General features: G+C 49.0%; 2 protein-coding genes across 2 annotated transcripts in view; one reads left to right on the top strand and one right to left on the bottom strand.

The window, feature by feature from the left end:
- Positions 1–1,077: 1,077 nt before the first annotated feature.
- LOC144094544 (uncharacterized) lies at positions 1,078–10,289 on the bottom strand. Its single transcript, XM_077628462.1, has 5 exons — positions 10,143–10,289; positions 8,011–8,075; positions 3,132–3,299; positions 2,051–2,143; positions 1,078–1,308 (listed from the first exon to the last, which is right to left on the bottom strand). The coding sequence occupies exons 1-5, from the start codon at positions 10,147–10,149 to the stop codon at positions 1,228–1,230; spliced, it is 414 nt and encodes a 137-aa protein (XP_077484588.1). The 5' UTR covers positions 10,150–10,289; the 3' UTR covers positions 1,078–1,227.
- A 2,090-nt stretch (positions 10,290–12,379) lies between these two features.
- LOC144094461 (disintegrin and metalloproteinase domain-containing protein 10-like) overlaps positions 12,380–15,423 on the top strand; it is a 28,932-nt gene continuing 25,888 nt past the window's right edge. The window contains exons 1-3 of the mRNA XM_077628393.1: positions 12,380–12,415; positions 13,850–14,006; positions 14,827–15,095. Coding sequence (XP_077484519.1) covers positions 12,380–12,415; positions 13,850–14,006; positions 14,827–15,095 — 462 coding nt within the window. The remainder of the gene's footprint in view (positions 12,416–13,849; positions 14,007–14,826; positions 15,096–15,423) is intronic.

Genomic DNA, 15,423 nt, shown 5'->3' with positions numbered 1-15,423 from the left:
TTGCCGGTAAAAGAACTGGAATGACATTTATTGCGTATTACGTACGAGGGCTCCGGGGGATGAGATGCGTGCTGTGCCGCTCGATCCCCAGCAAGCGTACCGCTGCGCTCCACAAGGCGCCGAGCAATTGCCGCCGGCACAAATGCTATCGATAACTTGCTTAAAATACGCAGAACGAGGTGACAGATTACGAGATTGTTTACAAACCCGGACGAAGGCAACCAGTGAACAGACGTCTGCTTGCATACGTCGCGTCGCTTGTCGCTTGCATATACGACCTGGTGTGAGATAATAAGGTGGACTGCTGAGCTAGTTGGTACATGATCAATTAAAGCAGCAGCAGAGAGAAACGAGGACGATGCTGCTTGAACTGAATATTTCTTAGAAAAGCCGCATTTTTATCCTGAGGAACTGCTTTGTGTATGCCAGTTGTGTATGTGAGCTGGCGTGAGTGACGGTAATGCTCGCCGCGCACAACCGCGCACAACCGCGCACAACGTCCGCCGCACCTTTATTGAGAATGAACTGGGTCCGTCGGACGTGTCTTTTGACACTTCGTTAAATAAATGCTGTGAAGTTTAACCGAAAAAACGGAGTCATCATTTTCTCTCGGTTGGTACTTTCACTCTCCCGATCTGGCCTTTAAGACGGGTAACCAGTTATTCGCCGCTCTTCAGCGACCGCAAGAAAAAAAAAACACGAAATTAATCACGGCAGAATAAAGTTCGCTCAATGTTTACGTCATTCCACAGCCTCGGTTCCGTCCTTAAATGCACATCTGAAAGCTACATTTCCGCAGCGCAATTATTTGGCATGAACAAAAAGAATGCTTTTATTTGACGATCACCGCTACGAGAAATGGCAGGTGGCTTCATCAGAGAGCTCACCGCATACTATAGTATATGAATGCCATTTATGCGCTGTCGGTTACATCCCAATATGTAAATAGAATTGCAACGAATAATCTCCGTGAAGACGACATGAAGGAAATGTCCGGCGTGTGCGCGCTATCCGCTCTTTGTTCGCTGTGATCTGCGCCCTCTGCTCCGGTCGTCTTTGTGCCTGCCTGGACTTCGGGCCACGTAACAGCATGTTAAAAGACTAAAGCCACGCGTATGCAAACACGCGTGCCAAGCCTTCTGCGCAGAAATAAAATCGGTTCGGTCTCCGACAGCGGCCACGGCTCGCAGCCGGCTGAGCGTGCGAGGCCTCGTTTATTCGCCCAGGCTACCCCTCCTTGATGTACTGCTTGTACACGATGTAGCCGCTGTGCGCAGCGTGGACGGAGCCGCACAGGATGGCCACGATCTGCGAGCAGAGAGCGGCACAAGGTTTGGCTGGCGACAACAGCGGCAATCCGAGCTCTGGCACTGCACTCTGTGTTCGACAATAATCATCAGAACAGAAAGTACGGCGATATAACAACGTAGCCAGACCATTCGTGCGCCTGATTAAAGGCACCTCCTGCAAGCATGTACAGCAGAACCTCGCTGGAACGAAACAGTGTATAAAAAATAATGGCTATAGCGAGGAAACAGTATTGCATTTACGAATTTTTTTTACAAGTGGCTCAAACAAACCCCAAATGAATTACGTTGGCTACTTCGCGCTGAGTATGTCGACGTGTAAATGGTGCGCAACAGCTGCGTTGTCGTTAGATGCGGCAAACTGAAATTACCCCACATAACCTGTGCTCTCAAGCGCTACGCGAAACCTGCGCCAATCTTTTCCCGCCTCAAGCAGGTCCCGCATGGAGTACTTCTCCACACAATTAGTTTTATACGGCTCTTTGTTTTCGTTCAAACACTCCCCGAGTTCTAGAGAAGGACGAATGATGCGTGGCTGAGTAATATGGTTTCGCGGACGCAAGACTTCCGCAGCCTCCGCTGCGTTGCCTGCTGTGTATGAAACGGAGTATGGCTACGTCAAATGACGCCGAATATTCAGTGCGTTTAAGAACGATTCGACCCCCGTGCAGACACTTCTGCCCCGCATTGTGGTGCACTGTGCCTGCACTAAGAACAAGTGTGCGTCCCCGCGTTGCACCCACCGCTTGCATGGTGTTGCCTCCCTGCTTGTCGGCGATGATCTTCACGCCGCATACGATGAGTGCCAGCGTGGCCGTCCACTGGAACATGTGGTACTGCGAGGTACCGCGCTATCAGCACGAGGCACTGCTGCGCGGGTTGCCGCCACGGCGCGGCTATCACGCCGCGTTTACATGAACTTGACAGAATGCGGGTCGAGTGATCAATCGAAAGAGCAGCTTTTGAGAAGCAAAGTCGTGACTACTCCTCTACTCTCTTACACGATGTTCTTCACTTTCCCTCAAAAAGTGGACTCAGTTCGACTTTTGTCGAGTTCATGAAACACATTTGAGTCCGGACTAGTCTGTTCACGGGGTAGCTCCCAATGTAGAATAAAATGGTTTGTATCAAAGTTCGAGCTCGGACTGATTGGTCATTTCGTTGGTTTTGTGGCAATTGGTTGCTCACGCGAAATAGTCCTATATGAAAGAAATGCCTTGAAAGTCACATTTCTTAACCATCATTTCATCGTCTGTCAGTCTTAGGTGCTGTGTGTTGTCTCTTGTAATGCTTTTCATAAGCTTTGATTTCTCTCGCTCTTCTCGTCACTGCCAGCGCGCTAGAATCTAAGGCAGAATCCCTGTTACCCTTCGTCAATCATGCCACTACCGTCATGCGTCTGGTCCAGCTTGTCTCACTCAACATACATTTGCTAACATACTCGCCTCACAACTCTTAATGCGAAACCGCTCAACACTGGCACCTAATTTTTAGTGACGTAACGCTGCATGTATTGATGCAACATAAGATATCACGGGTGGCGAGAATTTCAATCATCTTTTGGAACGGCAGCTCAGCGCGACATTTCAGGGCCCTTTAGTAATAGACAATGTGACACTCAGTGCCGTGAGCATACCTAGCAGAGAACGGTTACCTGCAAGCCTGAACCCCTTTTGAAATGAGCAGGCTGCTGTGCTTCGGGAGCGATACGTCCAGAGAAACGGGGTGTAGCAGACGCATCTGGAAGGCTCTTCGACTTGCGACACCTATCGTCGCCAAAGGACTGAAGAAAAAGACACGCAGTTCGCATCGTCTGCTGCTTACGTAGAAGATGAAGGGCAGCACTGAGGCAGTGTCATTTGACAGCACGGAAGCGGTCATGAAGAGCAGCCCGTTGACACCGTAGCCCATGCACATGCTGAGCAGACACCTCTGCGCGTCCGTATCCAGGGTGCCCATGTACAGGAACAGGAACAGCAGCATGTCCCCGGCCTGCCAGAGAAAGCTTGTTCCCTTAGTGCTGATAATACGACTATGACAAACGTCATAGCTCGGAAAGTTGTGCAGTTATGGACACCGAAGGTAAATATCAAACTAAACAAGACAAATAAATTATTCCTAGAGAACAGCATCGACGTTTTCAGAGCGTAAAGGTGGCTGTGTTGCAGAGAAAATCGCAAATGAAAGGTCCCGAAACCCTTCCGCATTCAAATCGCCCGCGTTGAATGGTGGAGTGACCTCATTTCTGTGACGCATTTGCGATGGAGCTCTACAACCAAACAGAGGCGTCACTTCAGAAGGAAGCAAACACGACCGGAAACCAGAACTAGCCCGCCAGCCCGAAAAGAAATTGGTTTATTTCCCCAAGTTTCACGAGAGATGCATTCATATTGCCGCGAAAATTTGCAGTGTTTGTTCATTCTTCAAATCTGCCGCCACACAACTTTATCGCTTTGTTTGCGACGCAAGACGCGTCTAGATTATTCTCGATTGATCGCAGCCAGGCAGAGCTGATTCTACGTTGTTCCGGAATGTTCTAGTAACTTTGCAGGCTTTATCTTGAAAGTTCGCTATCAGCTTTAAATTGAGCACGGCCGACAGCGGCGGGCATTCTGTTCGACGACCGCCGAGCACGCTTGTCGCTTCGCCGCCGCCGAGTGATTCAGTCCATTTTTGGTGCAAGTCAGCCCAATAAACAGTTTTCTTTTAGAAGACCTTTTGTCCGTCTTGATCGCCGCTTCGACTGCCGTCACCACTACGTGACAATGTACTTTCACGACTACACCAATCAGTTTATTTTTATTTTATTTTATTTATTTCACCCTCAAGGCCTGGGGCATTACAGAAGGGAACTGGAAAGGAGGATCTATCCGCCATCAGACAAAAAGCTCGACAAAAGCCGGGAGGTAACGTGGCGTCAGCTCCAGACGCGAGCCTTCTTCAGCCCATCGAGACTGGCACACATGTATCCAACGCAATACAATCCGGCTTGCAAAGAATGCGGCGAGATAGCCGGATACGACCACATTCAACGGAGCTGCAAAAAAGAAGACCGCCACCGTCTGGAAGACGTTGCAGTAACGAGCGGTAGCTGTTTTGTTCAATAGATGAAGAAAGCGAAGAAGAACGCACCGCTCGTCTCGAGAAACAGAATGTAATACCCTTTGAAACGGAGTGGATTGCCACCACGCTCGGGCTATGCGTGCACGCACGCCGCCTAGCAGAACGATCACCGCCTAGCGCTATCTATCAGAGAATTTAAGATGCACGTCTACCCATTGTCGAGTGGCACCCCCTCAAGATAATTCCAAACGGAATTTGTTTCGTTTGGGGGGTCAAGGTGGGCCCAGAATTCGGCTTGCGGTGCGATATGGTAACGCTTCAACAAGTAATTGCATGTATACAATGCTTACCTATTAATTGTGGTTTTATGTCTATACCACAACCCACAGTGTTTTATTTGCCAACCAAATTCGGTATACAACTGTCCCTGGATGGGTGCCCGTTGTTGTTGGAGTACATATAGCGGAACGAATATATGCTTGTATAGTGGTCCCGTAACGGTACAGTTTTCCTAGCCGTTTTAGAATATTTTTTAGTGAGTGGGGGAGAAAGGGATGAGAGGGCATAACAAGTTTTAATGACCGCCATCTTGGATTCAAGAAACCGAAACTATGCCGCCATTTCGTTCGCTGGCGTTATACTCGCATAGTTCGACCTTTATCCACCACATTGTACCGTGACGTCTTCATTGGCACGCGGCAGGTGGTTGCTTCTACAATGCTATTGTAGATGGCGCTACAAGTCTCAATGCGAGATGCGCTGATTTTCTAGTTGCAGCACAGATGACGCTTTGATCTCGAAGTGGTAGGAGACCTCACGAAATCTGAAAACGTGGTGAGTAGTTGCTGCCACAGATGGCGCTGTGATCAAGGGCTACAGCTGGCCCCACAAAATCTCTTAAAAGGCGCCGCCACCGGCGGGCCTACTACCAGTCCCTTCTCTAGTGCGGTGGGAGTCTATACTGGCCAGCTCAGACCCGTTGACGCAAGTCCGGGCCACTGAGTGGGCTCACAAGGTCGCCGAGAGCCATCGGCTCGAAGCAATCTAGTATAGAGCCCACTAGTGTTCAGTGCTGGCAATAAACGTTTTCCAATCCAATTCAAGAAATAAAAGGCGCAGTAGGTCACTTTTCTTTCGACTCCTGAACCGCACCGCGAGGAAAGGGAGGAAGGTGAGAGTGAAAGAAAGGAAGAGAGAAAGAGGTGCCGTAATGGAGGGCTCTGCAATAGTTTCAACCACCTGGGGATCTTTAGCGCGCACTGACATCGCACAGCACACGGTCGCCTTTTGCGTTCCGCCTCCATCGAAACGGGGCCGCTGTGACCGTGTTCGAACCCGGGTACTACGGCTCAGTAGCCGAGCGAACTAACCACTGAGCCACCGCGGCACAGGGAACAGATGCCTAGCCCCCTCACCCCCATCGAAAGGCAGATGCTTTCCGCTGCATCGCGTGCGGCTGAGCCTCGGTGCAGCGTACGCTTACCGCAGAAATAGGCTTCGTAGGTATGTAACAAACTGCGTGAAGTTATCGAGGGCAGCTGCAGACTGTAGAACAAACTGCCGATCGCGCTCACACACGTATACATCGGCGGCGACGATGCTAGCGTATGGCCTTCGACGCGTTGTGTTATCGTGACGTATACATGCGGGCTTCAAGGGATCCTCAAATGCATGCGAGCAGCAGTCGCGCCTCTATGGTATTCCATTCAAGGCCATATCTCCGAGAAGAATTGCAAGCCAGCTGCTCATCACACGGCGCGCTCTGCTGTCGATTATCGTGCGTTTGTTGACCTACGCAGTAAGTATGGTCGCAGAGGAGGAGGAGGAACAAACGTTTATTTAAATGACGATGGTTGAAGTTCTTGTAGTAGACGACCCTTGTGAATGACTCTGCTGTGGTTGTTGCAATTTCTACCTTCGTGTATCAGGGTACGCTCCGCCTGGCTGTATGTTGCGCCTGTGTCAGCAGGGAATGCACGCATAATACTGGCGAACACACATCAGCTAGTTGAACGTGTTTCTTGTGGAAGCGAGTGCATCGTTAATACCACTTAGGCTGCATAACGTACCTGTATGCTTCAGACTCGCCGTATACAGAGAACGAACACTCGAATGAAAACCACTAAAATCAGGCCTTGCGTGTATGTATGGTGCATGTATGGTGCCCGCGCTGGGAAACTTTTCTTATGTGATGAGCGAAATCGGAAAGGCGACTGTGCATGCACGCGATTTTTCAACATATCTCAAAGCATTTTCGCCTATTCACAGAAAACACGGACGACCACGCGCTCGCATCGCGCTTCATGCATTGACGACATGCATGTCTGCATGCCTACTAAATTTCAGAAAAAAAACGGACACATTGCAATTTCAGAAAGCAGCCCGCAAAACGCAGCCGGTTCTACGGCTGAAGTGAGAACGAAACCGCTTCGCCAGCAGCGTAGCAAGCACAACATGGGTACAAGCTTTATTTAGGGTGAAATGCTGGTGAAATGGGTCTTTGACCCCACCTTGAGAAGAAAATAAGTTGCGCCATGGCGCTCTTTGGCCACAGATGCCCTTGCGCCGTAAAAAACCATCATCATCATCATCATCACCATCATCACAACAGTGCGAATGCCGTTGAGAGCTTGTAGTTTCAACTTACTGCGTACAACGGTCACACGCTATACCTGAGCGCTCAGAATGTGAGGCGAAATATTTTGCGCTCGTTTTTGCGTCTTGTCTGTCTCTCGGTCGTCTGTTTAGCGCTGTTTGATAAAACGCCTACGCTGGCCGCGCTGCTTTGGTCGTATTTCGACGATAATTGCCCATTAATGGCTAAATAGCCCTCCTCGATAAAGCGCACAATACATTACCAGCCGCAGTTGGACGATTTCGCGGGTGGCGCGGCGCCAAGTGTACTTCGATTTTACGCTATCTTCTGGCTTATAAAAGCTTCGTTTTCTGGAAATATTACATGCTTGCATTACGTGACGATAACCTCAGTCTAGCCTGACTTAGTATTCCCCCTTTAATGTCCCTTTAAGCTGCCTGTTAGCGTTGCTAAACAGTGCCTGCCAAGCTGCTCCAGAACTAATTGCTGACTTGTCACGTCGGAATATAGCGTCAGGTTAAGTTAGGTTAAGCCATGCTTCAGGTAGTGTAGGGTCTGTACAGGAAAAAAATACAGGGTGCGTCAAAACTCACGAGGCCACAGGGTATGCTTCCTTATAGTGGGGCGTTTACAACAGCCACAAACCTCGAAGTCTAAGCAGAGGTAGGAGAAGTGTCACTCTCACATCTTGGAACCTGGTAGCTTCACAGGTTACATGGGTGCCAGAATATCCTGCTGAAAAGCAGACCCTGTGGCCTAGGAACTTTTGACGCGCCCAGTACCTGTCGCGGCTACTAAGAAACAATCAGAACGCGCAGTTGATCATGCTCTGTGACTGCCAACCTGCCTGCACATGATGTAGGGCCCGCGTGCGGCGGATTCTCAGGCACCAAAAATCAACTTCCATAAGTCCTTGCTAGCGACGCTAAATAAAGACATCAGCCAATGCCACAAGTTTAGCCGTGCACCTCGAGCCCTTCCTGTGATATCGGCAACAGGCCTCTTTGACAAAATCTCCTAAAACAAAAGAAAAGAGAAATTTACCGTTTCTGTTACGTTGAAGAATCCGTGCCAGGTATCGAAGTACGTCTTGACAGCGTTTCCTACCGCTGCAAATGCAAGGCGAGAAAATTAGAAGCACTTGCACGTCAGATCAATTATAAGCGTTGTTTTGCATTTTCTCTTTATTTCCCATTTACAAATTATCGCGCGGCGTAATCGTTGCAGAAGACATTACAAAAGGGTGTTACAGCACGCACGTACACACATAAGTACTATACGTCGTCATTAACATAAATCGCACTTCAGTCAGCCGATTCTATATACTGCGCCGTTGTTAGGCAAAAAAACGAGTCCGCATAAATGTCATTCATTTCATGGTGCGCACAAATTTTAAAAGTATGTATATGCACCTAAAAAAGTGCAGCTGTTTTATGTAAATGTCTTTATTAATCAGGGTATTATATTTAAGTATTGAGCACAAACGCTTGAATAATAGCTCTGTTCAGAAAAGGAAATTATTTTCAGTTCAGCTTGCCTTCGGTTGCTCGTGCGCTGTCTTTTCTCTCATGCTATCTCAAGAACGCGGCTTCGATGTTTTGAATTTACTCCAGGTTTTTGTCGGTGTTCTGCTCCAGGGGTAATAGGCAGCACGGCCATGTTCCGGAATAGTCCCAAAGCAAGTAAGTTAGGACGTGTTTAGTATCTACATTTCCGCTGAACGAAGCGTAGTTATTTTTTTTTTAACTTTAGTAAAATTTAGGAAGGGAGGGGGGCGTCCCTTACTTTTGCTCACGATAGTACATGCAGTCTAGTGCGATTTGAAGGTTACAGAGTTCGTTCTGGCCAAAAACGACTAATACATTTTTTTGTTGTTGCTGGCGGGACAGTCGCTTCGTGTGCAACAAAAAGGACAATACTGTATAGAGAAATCATTGGACTACAGCTAAGATCTACCTCTTGCGAAAATAAACCTCGTTAGTGCAGCTTATTCTGAGTAGGTTAAGCGTGGGTTATCATCTTCAAATCAAGCAGGACTATACATATGGCTGCGTAGTGTTGCCAACCCGTCTCTGAAGAAAGCTTTTGCAAGTCTCTGTCTACTGCCGCATAGGGGAACACATAATTCTATTGTTGCAGCCAACTCGTTTAGAATGTGTAGCCGCAGAAAGACTGGCCTTTCAACGTGTCGAATGCTAAGCTTGACTGCGCTTCTTGCCAGAACGAGCCCTATAGGCCCCTTTATATGACCTTTCATATGACAAAGAATACTGCTTCTACTGACAATTTTCGATGGCCTCAATTTGGGAACTGGTTTGTGCAACGATTAAATACCTGATTAGACGAAATGTTCTGCTCTATGAGCCTCGACTTCACGAAACGGATAATGTAATATTCATCGCAAAATGCGCTTTTAGCAGGCATACTACCCCGATTGCACGTACGGTGTCCTAAGGATGTTATCCATATCTAAATTCAACGACATCTCACTTCGGGTCTAATAGCCGTTTTGCCGCGGCAGAATAAGAAAACATACCCTTTAATAAAAACCACGACGACAGCCAACACAATAAAGGTTCGTGAAAGAAAATGTCAAAAGTGTAGCGCAGCATTAGACAGAGGCGAACAGCACGCGTGCTAACAGCACAGCGCTCATGCTGTTCGCCTCTGTCACTGTGTCTTTCGTCTACCGCTGCGCTAGTTGTTTTTTTTCATGAACTATATGCATCAACAAGCCCAACAAGCCACGATGTCCACCTATAAAAGTGCAGCTGGTTACGACGAAAGAGCTTACAAGAAAACTAAACGCGCCGAGGTAACTTAACAGAACTCGAATACACGGAAGAAAAAGGCCTAAAAACACTTAATTGTAGTGAGTGAGAAACGGCTGCAAGACGGCTTGATGCCCTGACAGCGCGGTATACTTGAGCAATAAAACAGCTTGTGTTCGAGAGGGTATCGAGAGCGGTGTTCGAGAGGGGTGGTGCTTATAAAAAACGCCAATTAAGAAATGAGTCCAAGTTTACACAGGATTGCTATGCAGTGGCGACTGGGAAAAAGGCAGTCGCAGTGGTGGCATAGCCGACAAAAGGGAGATAGAGTTGGGGCATCAGGCTGCGAGCAGCTCCATTGGGCAGACAGTGTAAGTGATGGGAAAATGAAACCACGGCACTTACACGACATTGTGACGAGTGAGTGGCGGAGGCGAGGAAATGGAACAGCGGGGTTTCAGCTGCAAACTGGCCGCTACACAAGCAGTGCTATAATCGTTGGCGCGTGCACCGTCTTCTTCGCTGGGCACTCAACGTGGCAGGTGGCGCTCGCAAATGGTGTGGTGGAATCTGACAACTTGCGCTCGCACATTGCCGAGGTGCGGTACCCCACCTTGAGTTAAAAAAAAAACCTTGTGCCATGGCGCTCTTTGGCTACAGATGGCCTTGTGCCATAAAAATTATCATCATCAGCAGCGTAGTTTATTTTTCTTTCAAAAAAATTTGTTTTATTTTTTCTATAATTTATTTTTACTTACTGCATGACACTCAATGCCTCCTTTTAATCAAGTCGAACGAACGTTCCTCAGTGGTCGAGGGGTAGTGCGTCCGGCTCATGACCCAAGGAGTAGGGGTTCTATAGTCCCGGCTCGACCATTTTTCTTTCTGTGCAACTGCTTTTCTTTCTTCAGAGGCACTACGTAATGATGGTGGAATGACGCCACGACCCTGCAGCCCAATAAGGAGTTGTGTAGTGACGTAAACTCTGTTGTACTGTGAGATCGTTGTGGGGTGTTTGAACTACACGTGCGAGGTCATGTGGAAGTGACGTCACGACACTCTCGCCCAAACGGACTTTCTCGTCACAACGCGGGCGCTGGGTTTTCCACTGAGCAGGACCCTTAACGCTGTCGCGTTAAGCGTTAATACAGTCGTACTTTGCGTAGGCATATTTTGCAGTTGTGATCTAGCCAAAGCGCTATTGCTATGGGTGAGGACCAAACTTAACTTTTGGTACCTGACGTTCTATAAGCAGTACTCTGATGGACGTTTCGCTTTAGTGCGCATGCCGAAAGTGAAGACGAGCTTTTTTTTTTTTGTTCCTTGTTCTGCGCAGCATCAGCAGCCGTGCTCAGTGCCCGGATATCACCGAAGGGTTTATTTTCTTATTTGTTATTTATTCATTTATTTAGGCTACATGTTTATCCAGTACATTCCGCTTTCAGGTACGACACTGAGAATAGTGAAATTGCCCGATCCTAAGTACTTAGTTTATGCCAGCCAAAAGCGACGGACAATGTGTACGAGCAAATAATTGCACGAGTCCACGAGATTTCGTTGGTGACGTGTCAAGGAACTTGAATAAAGTTCGCAGAGAAAGAAAAAGCAGGAAGACCGGAGAGCTTGGAAATTTTTTTCTTCTCCTCATTTTTTTCTTTCTTCGATGATCGTCCTTCATTTCACGTGGTCGTTAATATAACTGATGGAACTTTCAGCTTGCACGTCTGTTTCCTGCTCCCCACCCGTTGTTAGGACACCAGTCAGGCGGAGGCCTTCCCGTCAGCAGCTCGAGCCAGTTCCAAGGATGAACCAGAAGCCAAAGAGAATGAAGTGTGCGATGGAGCCTGGTGTGAAAGCTACCGCTTGCTTGCTTGTCCTTATCGCCACCATTGCGACCGAAGGTAGGAGCTGCGCAAAGGCTTTTCCGCTTGTTCTCTCTACTCCCTCTCTGTTCCACGCTCGGCAACTTTTCCGATACACGGCAAGGTTCACGTATTAGGCAAATGCACAGAATTAAAACGGGAAGAGGGGCTACTGGTGAACGATAGCCAATAAAGACTACTCCGCCCAGAAAGACACGGGACAACAGAGAAAGGGTCACAACACGGGCGTTTTGCTGTGTTGATTTTTTTTTCTTTCAACGCTGTTCGTATTTGTTCGGCGTTGCAGTTGAGGAAGCCTCCCTCTATGGAGTCGATGTGAAACGACAACATAACAGCAGTACGGTGTAATTAAAAGCAGCTGTGCGGCTGCACAGGAAATCGATGCAGTCGTCCAGTTGAATTCCGCATCTTGGTCTGGGACCCAAACCATGGACTATGCACTGAGGCCAGTAAACATGTACGGCTAACAGACGGCAGGTCGCACTAAACAGCGACTCAGGGCGATGACTATCGTCTGCAGCTCGCCGACTGAACGAGTGGGTGGCGCACTTCGAGCCGCTGTGGTACGAGCCGCAACGCGTGCGCAGGGACCACGTGCGACTGCGGCGCTCCCTGCAGCAGCAGCAGCGGCGACAGCTCACGGGACTCGTCTTCCTGCGCTTCTGGGCTTTCGACAGGCAAGCTTTCCGAAACACGCACACGACGCTTCAGAAGGTCGCGCGAAATATGCGCCGAGAAAGAACCGCCACAACGGCACCGATGCGAGCAGTCGGCGGAGTGAGGCGCGAGAAGCAGGTGATCTGAAGCGGCTTTCAGGTACTGAATTCTGACTGGAGCAGCCCAGGATGGGGCAGACGATGGGCTCGTTAGGATCGTTAGGATGCGCGTGTGAAAGGCGGCAACAGTGTCTAGAACCAGGTAAGGCATAGAAGTATGTTCATTTTATTAACGCCATAGCGTTAAGCCTCCTGTTCTGCAGAAAATCCGGCGACGCGTTGTGATCTTAAAGCCCAAAAAACCATAAACCCCACGGTGGCAGCACCTGCCATTGCAGGGCAGTGGCGCATCGCTTAACCACTGCACCACTGCGCCAGGAGTCTTATGAGGACTTCCAGCGATCTATGAATGTAAGGAAGAGAAGGACGAATTCCGCATATATGGGCATTAACGCATTAACGCTATCGCGTAATGCCCTTACGACGAATCTTAGGTGTCCCCTCAAATTTTTTGCTTTGAGGGCTGATAGAAAATGACGAGGTCGTCTTGTGTACATATTTGCTTCTGCTTTGTGAAAATAAAAATTATTTTATTTTCCCAAAAAAAGAATAAATAAAATCCCTCAAATTCTTTCTTTGGTTTCTAAGATTGCTGGTCTCTTTCCTGATCTAAGCCTGCTGCGGCAATTTGTGTTTTTGTACACATGGGCCGAAGTGACCGTTCGCTATATTAATTCGGAGTTTGGCGTCACGCAACCTACCATTATGTTGTAAACTAGTCCGAAAGGCATGGCAGCGGTGTTTGCTTGGCCGCTCACTCTCGCTGACATGTTTGGCGCGCCGTGCTTTTTGTATGGTACAACTCTGCGCTGCAGAACCATAGTGAGCCACTATAACCTCCCTTCTCTGAGCACGCGGGAACAGAAGTTGCGTGTCTAAAACATACGCCAATATTGCACTTTGCACGTGACACTTCTATGGCGTATTCCATAGCCGGCACCAGCACAACCGCACTCACACCACACTTCGCTCTCTTTGACGAAAAAGTAACAGGAAGAGCTGACTAGAGACTTACTTTGCATTCTACAGCTCTAGAACATTTGATGTCCATCTGTCATTGCATTATCATCTATCGCCCTGACTGGACACCGTCTCCGACTCGCTAACCGTCAGTTATGGTTACGTTCGGTGCAGCTAAAACTGGAGGCGTGAAAAGCCTCCAAAAATGCGATGGGCTAAAGAGTACGCCCGCGAACGAGTTAAAGAATGCTCTATAAAGAATTACCAGAAAAGAGGTGTGAGAGCGGAGCCAGTTGCATGAACCATTTTATTTCAGAACTGCTCTAAGCAAGGCAAGAAGTAAATGGGTAGGTACAGAGAGAAGTCACCGTAGTTTGCAGCCACAGTGCGCAGAGGCATCGGCTGACTTTCAAAACTTTCTCCGGCATACATGCATCAGGTGCTTGGAAAGAGCACAGACATTTTTCTTTGTGCTTTCCACCTTTTGAAACAGACGCCAAGTCATGTAAATACAACGTCACTCTGCAGGAACTTCATCCTGAAGCTGAGGCCAGACGCGTCCGTCTTCCACGAGAACTTCACGCTGGAAACAGAGACGCTGGGCAGGCTCATACCAGACGTTAGCCACATCTACAGCGGCCAGCTGTTTGGTCAGTACTGTTCTGGGTTGGTTCTGGGGCCAGTATATAGTACGCAGCATGCCACTGCGCACAGCTCTTCTTTGTTGAGAAAAGGCATTGTCGCGTTGTGCAGGGCCGTTCAGAAGTGCTTATGGCGGAATAATGAAGGGGGCGGATGTGAAAAAATTCAGAAATAAAGAACTGCATCGGCCTTCTTTTCTTTAGGATATATAGGTCAATAGTGGCCGTGTTTGGGCGAGTTGGTTTTCCATGCTGAACGTAAAAGCGCAAAAGACAAGGACAGAATAAGACAGACAACACGAGCGCTCGTGTTGTCTGTCTTATCCTGTGTCCTTGTCTTATTGCGCTTTTACGTTCAGCATGGATATATAGGACCTGATTACCCACCGCCTCAACTACTACTTCGACCGTTTTCCATGAGTACGCCCCCCACCCCCACCCCTGCCTCTACAACTCTTAGGGAGGTCAAGAAGAGGTTTCGCTGCCGAAATTTAACAGAATGCGGCACGAATCGTGAAAATCGCATCATATGAATGGTGTAACACATTAGCGAGCTGCATTATTTTACTGCGGCAACAAAACAAATTGGCGGTGGTTTAGCTCTGGTTAAACCTGGAGTGACGCGAAAGCTACAGCTGGCCGAGTGGAACTTGTACACGTGACCAACCACATGACGAACCACGTGATCAGCCACGGCGCCGCGCCGCCGGCAGCTGCTCCGCACCACGTGACCAACCACGCTGGAGGCTCGGAATGCTACCGTAATGTAGCTATAGCTACAAAAAAAATAGAAAACTGAACGATAACTTTGTTATTTCCGTCGCCATAGACGATCCTTCGAGCCGTGTGTTCGGTGCGCTGCACGGGGGCGTGTTTGAGGGCTCCATACGCTCCCTTCGCGGACGCTTCTACGTGGAGAGGTCGAGCAGACTCTTCGGTGGCCAGCGAAAGCCGCCTTTCCACTCGCTGGTGTACGCTGAGAACGACGTGCGACTTCCGAACGGAGCCGACCCCGAAAGAGGGGTTCGCCTCTGCGGCCTCAGCGGCGGCGCCAGGCGTTGGATGGACGCTGCGCTGGACGGAATGGCGAAACGCCCCGTGAGTATACCATTGGACGCGGCCGCGGTTTTGTTCGAAGCCTGGAGAAAGAACATGCGTAGTTCAGCCATTCCAAAAGTCAGGCTGAGAACGCTGAGCGCTGCGATTCGAGACAAGCCGCCAGCTCGTCTTTCTTGAGGATCCAGATTTCCAGCGAACTATGGAAGCAAGCGTGTAACTTGTGGGGACCTGCCCTGCAGCCCCCTGAGTTTGCTTTCCCGCGAGGCATCGTGCAGCGGCAGTCTCACCTCGAAGCTGAGCGCATTCCCTTGTCAGTTACAATAACTGGCAAGAGAGGGGGCCAGCACCGCTTCGCGGGGGACTGCCA

Source organism: Amblyomma americanum, chromosome 6 (assembly GCF_052857255.1).
Source record: "Amblyomma americanum isolate KBUSLIRL-KWMA chromosome 6, ASM5285725v1, whole genome shotgun sequence".
Classification (NCBI taxonomy): Eukaryota; Metazoa; Arthropoda; class Arachnida; order Ixodida; family Ixodidae; genus Amblyomma; species Amblyomma americanum.
The sequence above is the reverse complement of the archived record's forward strand: the minus strand, read 5'-3'. Positions and strand labels throughout refer to the sequence as shown.

Excerpts from the sequence above, each read along its gene's own strand:
- LOC144094544 (XM_077628462.1), bottom strand. Across the intron at positions 2,144-3,131 it reads TGCTGCCCTTCATCTTCTAC|TACCACATGTTCCAGTGGAC; the intron begins GTAAGCAGCAGA and ends GGTACCTCGCAG. Across the intron at positions 1,309-2,050 it reads GAGGCAACACCATGCAAGCG|ATCGTGGCCATCCTGTGCGG; the intron begins GTGGGTGCAACG and ends CTCTGCTCGCAG.